This window comes from Tarenaya hassleriana, unplaced genomic scaffold (assembly GCF_000463585.1).
Source record: "Tarenaya hassleriana unplaced genomic scaffold, ASM46358v1 Cleome16, whole genome shotgun sequence".
NCBI lineage: Eukaryota > Viridiplantae > Streptophyta > Magnoliopsida > Brassicales > Cleomaceae > Tarenaya > Tarenaya hassleriana.
The window spans coordinates 2,637,934-2,648,562 of NW_010965019.1; the positions used below are offsets into that span (position 1 = coordinate 2,637,934).

The 10,629-nt window shown below is 40.5% G+C and overlaps 1 protein-coding gene and 1 pseudogene across 2 annotated transcripts; both read right to left on the reverse strand.

The window, feature by feature from the left end:
- Nucleotides 1-1,144: 1,144 nt before the first annotated feature.
- Nucleotides 1,145-4,262, reverse strand: LOC104809604 (dynamin-related protein 4C-like). 2 transcript variants are annotated; one of them, XM_010535646.1, is made up of 3 exons: nt 3,774-4,262; nt 3,202-3,659; nt 1,145-2,954 (listed from the first exon to the last, which is right to left on the reverse strand). In XM_010535646.1, exons 2-3 carry the CDS (start codon nt 3,653-3,655, stop codon nt 1,378-1,380), a joined length of 2,031 nt encoding a protein of 676 aa, XP_010533948.1. In that variant the 5' UTR covers nt 3,656-3,659; nt 3,774-4,262; the 3' UTR covers nt 1,145-1,377. The 2 variants fall into 2 exon arrangements, with proteins under 2 accessions (XP_010533948.1, XP_010533947.1); XM_010535645.2 differs by having other exon boundaries at nt 3,202-4,262.
- Nucleotides 4,263-7,256: 2,994 nt separating this feature from the next.
- On the reverse strand, nt 7,257-9,835 carry LOC104809683 (annotated as a pseudogene).
- Nucleotides 9,836-10,629: the final 794 nt, after the last annotated feature.

A 10,629-nucleotide genomic window follows, 5' to 3' on the forward strand; every position in this document is an offset into this window, starting at 1 on the left:
AGGCAAAGCAATAACTTACAGAATCTTCCATCTTCACTTCCCTCCCACATTACACAATCCCTCATTTACAGTTTACATAATCAATCAGTGTTTCATCCATGAAAATCTTTCAGAATGTGAAAGCGAGGAGTAAATACACACATCAGAGCCTTTTACGGGCATGGATTTGAAACCCATCGAAACCCAATGTTTTTTTAGTAAAAGTATTGTTAAAATTCCTTCACAATCTGCCAAAATTTATAAACTTTTTAAATGGATTTCAGATTCATGAAAACCCCCCTTCCCTAAATCATAAACCTTCAATCCCCCTATGACCATGTTCGAAGCTTCTACGATTTTAGGAGATTTCAAAACTTTAAAAGGTAAAAAATATATAATAAACAGAAAAAAAAAAATCCAACCTCTGCGACATTGGCATCCTCTTCTTCCACATTTCGAAACCCTAGGGCAAAACGTACGATCTTTGTCCCTTCTTCCTCTTCTCCAGAATCGCCGGTTTGATCGACTGTCCTCTGTTTTTCTATTGGGCTCTTTCTGAAAATTTTTCTTGGTCTTTGATCTGGGCTACTCTGGAGACATTTCAAAAGATCAGAGAATTGTTAGAAGACGAACTAAAGTTTGGGGGCTTCCATGCAAAGCCTGACAACAGCTGAAGTGAAAACGCGCGTTTGGAAACGCAACCGCTACGACCGGCCTTATCTTATCCCATCGTCACAAATTCACAATGATCCGACACAAACACAGGCGCCAATGATCTTCGACTTCGAACCCTCTGTCGTCGAAAAAATAATTATTATTTAAAAATTAACAATTAAACAAAAAAATGTCCTCTTCTTCCTCCATCGTCAAAGTCCATGCTTTGAAGTGTCTGATCATCATCATCATTCTATACTTCGCATTTCCATTCACCAATGGCGGATTCGAAGAAACTCGACGCAGCGACTCGACGAGTCTCTGTCGTCACCGACCATCTCATCCCTAACGGAATGGATCCCACTCGCGGTGGATCTGTTGGGCTCTGCAACGCTGATTCCACGAACGACAACTTCCAAAGGGTTCACGGTGAAGATCCGACGCAAGACGTCGTTCCGAGGATAGTCGATCCGGCCGGCGACGGGATTCGTCTGTTATGTGTTCGGGTAAATGTCTCAAAGAGAATTGTTTTTTAATCGAATTGCCTTTTTAGCTGATAATGCCATTTTTGGACAAACTCACACAGAAAGTTCCACAAGTTACTTCATTGATTACCCGATTTCAGGGGGCTACATACATACACGCCGATATAGATATAGTAGCAAAAGGGTTTAGGGTTTTCCAAAAATACAAACACAAGCCCCCGACACAAAACCACCCCATTTCCTTGCATCCCGTCAAGCATCAATACTCTTCATAACCAGAGATCTGATCAGCAATGGCGGCCACTGCATCCTTGGATTCCTTCAGAAGCTTGATACTGCTCTTAAGCTTCTCTCTCTTGCTTGTTACAGACGGAGTCTCCTCCAGCATCCTCAGTATCTCCCCATCCGCCATCTCTGCAACGATATCCTTCTGCATCTCCTTTTCGACCAAGTTGATCACAGAGAATCGTAGATGAAGTGCTACATTGTCCACAATCCTTAGAAGGACTATCGTCCAGTAAGCTGTGATCCTCATCTTCAAGTCGAAGGCCTGCTGCAGCAAATCACCGTGAGCCCTTAGATGCGAAATATTAACAGTACCAAACCCGTCTAATTTATAGGTCGTATGTCCGCTCGTAACGTGGCTGTTGAAGCTTTGTTGATGAGCTATCTTCTTGCTCCAGGAGGACAAGTACTCAGGGTTACATGTGTAATCTGTTTGCTTCTCGGTCTCGATCATTTGTATCACATGGTTCACAGATAGTTCCTTCATTTTGATGATCAGGTTCCGTCCTGCCCGTCTGAGAGACTGCTGGATCTGGGGGAAGCTGTCTGAGTGTTTGGAAATGACTGATGATAAAATTCCTTCTACATAATCCCACGTTTCTCTAATGAAATCTACCGGCCTGCTCTGAATTCCCTTTATGCGTTTCACAAGCATAGCCAAAAAGGCCGATCTTGGAAGAAAGTTGGGTAATCCAATGGATTTGCATTCTTTTAGCACCTCGATTTCCTCCATCAAGAAGTCAGTTCCAGTAGAATTCTCCGAGTAGTGTGCCTGAATATCAACTGAGAATCGGTCCAACATATCGGCCATACGAGCAGTGCAGTGCATGTTTCGATCATCCGGGTATTCTGAGAAGTCTCCTTGGATAAGTATCTTCACGAGAGACTCCTTCACGTAACCAATGATCCCCATGAATGTCACCATCGCTTCCCCAGCAGACGACATTGCCTTTGGCATTTTACCCAACTCTAGGATACTGTTGTCCATCTTCTCATTTATCTTCCTCACAATGTCAGGCAAGCAACGGCCAATCATCACCCCTTGGATCTGCATAAGCTTCTGAGCTAAGACGGGGATACCGACAATGTCATCATCGATCATGGAGAGGAGAGGATGTGTCCTGAACAGCAACTCTTCCTGCTTCCTTGCTTCTTCATACGTCTCCTCTCCTATGCGGTTTCTCACGCATACATAACCTAGACCGATATTCACATCATCAGCCGTAACTTTCTCGAGGAGCCCTTCAGGCGCCTTGTCGGCCTTTGTCACGACAGCCAGAGTTCGCTCTCCAGTTTGGTCAACTTGCCTGGACATGCGAATGGATTCGCAGGTAGAGAAATCCACTGTGGCTGACAGAACGTTGAGGATGATTGATTCATGAGGCTTAATGTACTTCATTATCATTGCTGCAATCTGTTCGTATATGTTTTCCGGCTGACCATGCACTGGAACTCGGGTTATTCCTGGGAGATCAATCATGGTAAGATCAGGAACACCTGCCTTCTTCACATGGAGGGTCAAGGGAGTGTCTGAGATTCCCTTGCCAGATCCTGGAACAGAGGAAAAGCAGTTGGGCATTGACCCATATTTGTCAAAGTCAAAGACTTTCAATAGTCCAGTCAGATATTCATCATTTACTAAGTCTGGTTAATCGATTCTTCCGTTCAAAAATCAGACCAGCCAAGATCCTTTTCAGAGTTCATTTACTACTTTCATGAACTTGTTCCTTTATGGTTTGCGTGTTTTGCAGAAAGTATCGCACTGTAAGAAGCTAAAAAAGAGGATCAATAAGCGTACCGGCGATTTCATCGGTTGCAGCAACAATAGCCTCTGCAACATATTCTTCTGCTGTAGGAACAACTCTGTCACCAAACTCCAACCGAATCTCAGGTTCAGGTTTCAGACTTCGCTGAAGCCTCATCACAAGAGGAACCCTCGTACAGATCCCTTGTCCGCGGGGCAAACTGATTCCCGCCAAGGACTCCAGAACGCTGGACTTCCCGGAGGACTGGTCTCCGACAACAACAATGGTCGGAAGCTGGATCCCTTCTTTCATCACGTTGAGGTTCCTCAGCCTGTCGACCGTGTCAAGCAACGGTCTGATTCGAACATTGTAAGACGTCACGATCGGCGCTTCAATGGCGTCGTTGCCGTCGGCTTGCACAACAAGTGTAAGAGATGTTTCGTCTCCGACATCCTTCGAGGCTGTGTTCGATGATTCCGTCGCTGGTTGCTTCTCGTCTCCTCCCATTTTTCTTGTGATCCGAGGTCGTGATCGAGTGAGTAACTAGGGTTTTTATGGACTTAAAGCAAGCACAGAGTATATACATACACACAGAGACAAGCATACTCTGAGAGAGTGTGGATACCTTTGCGTCGGAAGGGATGAAGTCGAAGACCGGCGGCGATCGGTTCTCTGAAGCGGCGAGCTGATGGCCGAAGCAGCAGGAGAGAGTAAGGGTGTGACTGGAAGAGAGTGTCTTTAAAGGGCCCGCTATCATTGACTCCTTGGTGACGAAGGAACTCGCTCTGATGCTCAGCAAAAAGCATATGTAATCATATCTCTTTAGAAAAGGATTTTGTACGGAGTGTTGTTCTGCCAAAGCAAAAGTAAAACCTTGCTGTGTAAGTCTAAGGAGTAGGGATCCAGTGTACGTAGCCACAACGAAGAGGACGCCATTTTTGCTCTAAATCCCGCATCAATCTCCTTTATTATTGCGGATTCTTTCTTTCCAAAGTGTAAAAATGATTAGGTGTCATTGAATGAGGGTTGCACATTTCAGCTGTCTATTAGGTGACATAGATTGTATAGTATAAAAAAAATCATATAATATATAATGTAATATATATTTCGTATCTCTAATTATATCTATTTTTTTTTTCTTTTTCAAATTTAATTCTGTTTTCAATTTTATTATATATAGAACTTGAAAAATTCAGTTACCGATCAATATTATCGCAAATATTTATATTCTATTCATATAGATTTTGCAGGTTTAATCACCAATATTTTATAAATATTGTTATTATTATCAGGTTGGTTCATTACGTCATCTATACGTGTGAACGAGGACTATATCATCCATTATATTTTTTTTATTCTAACTATTTACATAATATTATTATCATTTATATGTTTGGATTGTTATGTCAACCTAATTATTTATAATTAGGTGTTAATGTCTTCCATGTTATATAAAATAAATAATTAGAGTGACATAATTATCCAACACATAAATGATAATAATATTATGAAAATAGTTAAAATAGTAAAAAAAATGAATAATATAGTAATATTTATGATGATGTGGTATATCATGATAGTAATAGAAATATTTATAAATAGTCATATCACCGAATACTATAAAAATTTAATATAAATATTTACGATTAATTTTATATTATTGATCGGTAGATGAATATCTTAACATCTATATACAATAAAAAATCAAAACTACATCCAAATTTTAAAAATATATCACGATAATTAGAGATAGAAAATTATATATTCATTACCTTACTATTTGAATGATTATATAATTATATAATAGATAGATTGTCATACTCATAACGTTTTTAAAAGGAAGAATAAAATAATATAATATGAGATAGTAACATTACATTACCAAGAGAAATAATAGAGGCCCTTCGAGGCCAGCTCAAGTGGCAGAAGGCACGTGTGTGTCGCAGGCTCGTGTGTGGGCTTGGGGTTTGACCTGCAGGCGCCTAAGTCCAACTACGGCCCGAGCGTTAGGCGCACCTGGTGGCCAGCATGGAGACTGTTAGGCGCGGGTGGTGGCCAGTTCATCTCCTTTTGTAAGGGTAGGTAGTCACAAGGGTTCCCCAATTTATCAAAAAAAAAAAAAGAGAAATAATAGAGAGATGTAGAGGTCTCTCGAGAGATGTACGAGTGACGTCATATAAAGGAGGAAGAAAGTAGGTCTTCGTAAAGAAGGAACATATATTATTTTTAATATTAATTTGGTTTATTAAAATATGCTATACATATGATAACACCTTTAGTCTACTCGCGACTTTTTCTTTCCGCCTTCTAAAGTCCAGCACAGGAGTTCTTAACACCCAATTTGGTATCGATATCTAATTTCATTTCGTTAATCCAAATTTGATTAATTCAATCGTTGAAACGAATACGTTAAACTGTCTGTTCTATTCTGAGTTCGAACCTCAAATTTGGAGAGAGAACATATATTCCAAATCACATGTTAACTCCCGACTCCGACATTAAGATTAGTCTGAACCTTGATACAGGATATCCAATTACAAAAAAAAAAAAAATTCGATACTAGTTTGATGATTTGATAATATTAGTTAGATTTATATGTGTCATTAATTTTAAAAACACAAAACTTCTAATTCTAAGAAACGTTATTTCTAATTATCAACAAATCTAAATAAATACTCTCTTTTTTTAATAATAATGCAAAATCTTTATAATTATCGTCAAGTGTGGCTGGCTGAATTGGGGTAATGCGTAAAGGGTGCTCATTATCATAACTATTATTTAATACCATTAATCTGATTATTTGTAACAAACAAATTATATTTCTTAAACAATGAATCTAATCATATGTTGCAAAACAATTCTTACAGAACTCAAACATGTCGCCATAGAAGATTCTCCAACATTGTTTCTTCAATCACAAATACTTGAACGATTCTCTTCTTTGTTTTAAATTTTCAACAATTATTTTATATAAAAAAAAACACTTCGGTTGCAGTTTGGATTTTGATTAAAAATAGTAAACGTTAAAAATAAAATAAAATAAGGGAATAGTTTAAAGATTTGCAATTGAAAAAAATAATGCTAAAATAATTTGTTGGAGTTTATATGATTCTCACATTTGAATTCTTTTTTTTATAAATATAAACAAGTTTAGATTTGTTCTCATAAAAGTACCTATGGATCAATTATACAAAATTAAACCAATAGCATGTGAACTCCAAAATTAAATTGATCTAAACTCTAAACAAATTACTCGAATATACCACAAATTAAATATATATATATATATATATATGTGTATATATGCATATTAATATGTTAAATTCATATTGCGACCCTAAACAGCAAAAAGGTACAAAAAATATATAATAATAAGAAAAAAAATCCAACCTTTGCCACATTGGCATCCTCTTCTTCCACATTTCGAAACGCTAGGGCAAAACGTACGGTCTTTGTCCCTTCTTCATCTTCTCCAAAATCGCCGGTTTGTTCTAATTAAAAATTTGGGGGTTTCCATGCAAAGCCTGACAACAGCTGAAGTGAAAACGCGCGTTTGGAAACGCAACCGCTACGACCGGCCTTATCTTATCCCATCGTCACAAATTCACAATGATCCGACACAAACACAGGCGCCAATGATCTTCGACTTCGAACCCTCTGTCGTCGAAAAAATAATTATTATTTAAAAATTAACAATTAAACAAAAAAAATGTACTCTTCTTCCTCCATCGTCAAAGTCCATGCTTTGAAGTGTCTGATCACCATCATCATTCTATGCTTCGCATTTCCATTCACGAATGGCGGATTCGAAGAAACTCGACGCAGCGACTCGACGAATCTCTGCCATCACCGACCATCTCATCCCTAACAGAATGGATCCCACTCGCGGTGGATCTGTTGGGCTCTGCAACGCTGGTTCCATGAACGACAGCTTCAAAAGGGTTCACGGTGAAGATCCGACGCAAGACGTCGTTCCGAGGATAGTCGATCTCGCCGGCGACGGGATTCGTCTGTTATGTGTTCGGGCAAATATCTCAAAGAGAATTGTTTTTTAATTAATCGAATTGCCTTTTGAGCTGATAATGCCATTTTTGGACAAACTCACATAGAAAGTTCCACAAGTTACTTCATTGATTACCCGATTTCAGGGGGCTACATACATACACGCCGATATAGATATAGTAGCAAAAGGGTTTAGGGTTTTTCCAAAATACAAACACAAGCCCCCGACACAAAACCACCCCATTTCCTAACATCCCGGCAAGCATCAATACTCTTCATAAACAGAGATCTGATCAGCAATGGCGGCCACTGCATCCTTGGATTCCTTCAGAAGCTTGATACTGCTCTTAAGCTTCTCTCTCTTGCTTGTTACAGACGGAGTCTCCTCCAGCATCCTCAGTATCTCCCCATCCGCCATCTCTGCAACGATATCCTTCTGCATCTCCTTTTCGACCAAGTTGATCACAGAGAATCGTAGATGAAGTGCTACATTGTCCACAATCCTTAGAAGGACAATCGTCCAGTAAGCTGTGATCCTCATCTTCAAGTCGAAAGCCTGCTGCAGCAAATCGCCGTGAGCCCTTAGATGAGAAATATTAACAGTACCAAACCCGTCTAATATACAGGTCGCATGCCCGCTCGTAACGAGACTGTTGAAGCTTTGTTGATGAGCTATCTTGTTGCTCCAGGAGGATAAGTACTCAGGGTTACATGTGTAATCTGTTTGCTTCTCAGTCTCGATCATCTGTATCACATGGTTCACAGATAGTTCCTTCATTTTGATGATCAGATTCCGGACTGCCCGTCTGAGAGACTGCTGGATCTGGGGGAAGCTATCTGAGTGTTTGGAAATGACTGATGATAAATTTCCTTCTATGTAATCCCACATTTCTCTGATGAAATCTACCGGCCTGTTCTGAATTCCCTTTATGCGTTTCACAAGCATAGCCAAAAAGGCCGATCTTGGAAGAAAGTTAGGTAATCCAATGGATTTGCATTCTTTTAGCACCTCGATTTCCTCCATCAAGAAGTCAGTTCCAGTAGAATTCTCCGAGTAGTGTGCTTGAATATCAACTGAGAATCGGTTCAACATATCGGCCATACGAGCAGTGCAATGCATGTTTCGATCATCCGGGTATTCTGAGAAGTCTCCTTGGACAAGTATCTTCGCGAGAGACTCCTTCACGTAACCAATGATCCCCATGAATGTCACCATCGCTTCCCCAGCAGACGACATTGCCTTTGGCAGTTTACTCAACTCTAGGATACTGTTGTCCATCTTCTCATTTACTTTCATGACGATGTCAGGCAAGCAACGGCCAATCATCACCCCTTGGATCTGCATAAGCTTCTGAGCTAAGACGGGGATACCGACAATGTCATCATCGATCATGGAGAGGAGAGGATGTGTCCTGAACAGCAACTCTTCCTGCTTCCTTGCTTCTTCATACGTCTCCTCTCCTATGCGGTTTCTCACGCATACATAACCTAGACCGATATTCACATCATCAGCCGTAACTTTCTCGAGGAGCCCTTCAGGCACCTTGTCGGCCTTTGTCACGACAGCCAGAGTTCGCTCTCCAGTTTGGTCAACTTGCCTGGACATGCGAATGGATTCGCAAGTAGAGAAATCCACCGTGGCTGATAGAACGTTGAGGATGATTGATTCATGAGGCTTAATGTACTTCATTATCATTGCTGCAATCTGTTCGTATATGTTTTCCGGCTGACCATGCACCGGAACTCGAGTTATTCCTGGGAGATCAATCATGGTAAGATCAGGAACACCTGCCTTCTTCACATGGAGGGTCAAGGGAGTGTCTGAGATTCCCTTGCCAGATCCTGGAACAGAGGAAAAGCAGTTGGGCATTGACCCATATTTGTCAAAGTCAAAGACTTTCAATAGTCCAGTCAGATATTCATCATTTACTAAGTCTGGTTAATCGATTCTTCCGTTCAAAATCAGACTAGCCAAGATCCTTTTCAGAGTTCATTTGCTACTTTCATGAACTTGTTCCTTTATGGTTTGCGTGTTTTGCAGAAAGTATCGCACTGTAAGAAGCTAAAAAAAGGATCAAGAAGCGTACCGGCGATTTCATCGGTTGCAGCAACAATAGCCTCTGCATCATATTCTTCTGTTGTAGGAACAACTCTGTCACCAAACTCCAACCAAATCTCAGGTTCAGGGTTCAGACTTCGCTGAAGCCTCATCACAAGAGGAACCCTCGTGCAGATCCCTTGTCCACGGGGCAAACTGATTCCCGCCAAGGACTCCAGAACGCTGGACTTCCCAGAAGACTGGACTTCCCAGAAGACTGGTCTCCGACAACAACAATGGTCGGAAGCTGGATCCCTTCTTTCATCACGTTGAGGTTCCTCAGCCTGTCGACCGTGTCAAGCAACGGTCTGATTCGAACATTGTAAGACGTCACAATCGGCGCTTCAATGGCGTCGTTGTCGTCGGCTTGTACAACAAGTGTAAGAGATGTTTCGTCTCCGACATCCTTCGAGGCTGTGTTCCTTGATTCCGTCGCTGGTTGCTTCTCGTCTCCTCCCATTTTTCTTGTGATTCGAGGTCGTGATCGAGTGAGTAACTAGGGTTTTTATGGACTTAAAGCAAGCACAGAGTATATACATACACACAGAGACAAGCATACTCTGAGAGAGTGTGGATGCCTTTGCATCGGAAGGGATGAAGTCGGAGACCGGCGGCGATCGGTTCGGGGAGCTGATGGCCGAAGTCGCCGGAGAGAGCGAGGGTTTCACTGTGGGTTTGACTGTAAGAGTGTGTGAGTTTACCATTTATTATATACCCAGGGTCCAAAATTACCAAACCAAGAAGTGAAATAACCGATCAATTAACCGGTTTTATTGGGTGATATTTGAACCGAACCGAATCCGATCCATTTTCCCGCGCTCATAATCGATTGGTGATTTTAAAATTTTTCGAACTGAATTAAAATAGCATAATTCGCTCCGTTCGATTTAAAAAACACAAAAACTTTTAGTTCTTAAAAGCGTTATTTCTAATTATCAACAGATCTAAATAAGTGCTCATTTTTAAAAATAATGTAAAAACCTTATAATTACCACTTTAAACCCATTTAAAAATCTATATATACAGTGTTTATCATCATAACTAATAACTATAACTTAATACCATTAATCTTATTATTTAGGGAAAATGACATTTTCCTACACCAACTTTACAAAATCTGACCTTTTCCTACACGAATTTTTAATTTGACAAAAAACTACACCAAATTATCAAATGTGCCAAATTGATACACGAACTACCCAATTTAACTGCAATTTCCTACACAATCCAAAAACGGTGTTAAGTGTCCGTCAACCGCTGACGTGGCACGCCACGTGGCGGCTGACGTGGCACGCCACATAGATTTTTTGCCATGTTAAGTTCGGTTCTGGTATTTTTCAATTACATAAACATGAACACATTTTCGGTTCTGGTATTTTAA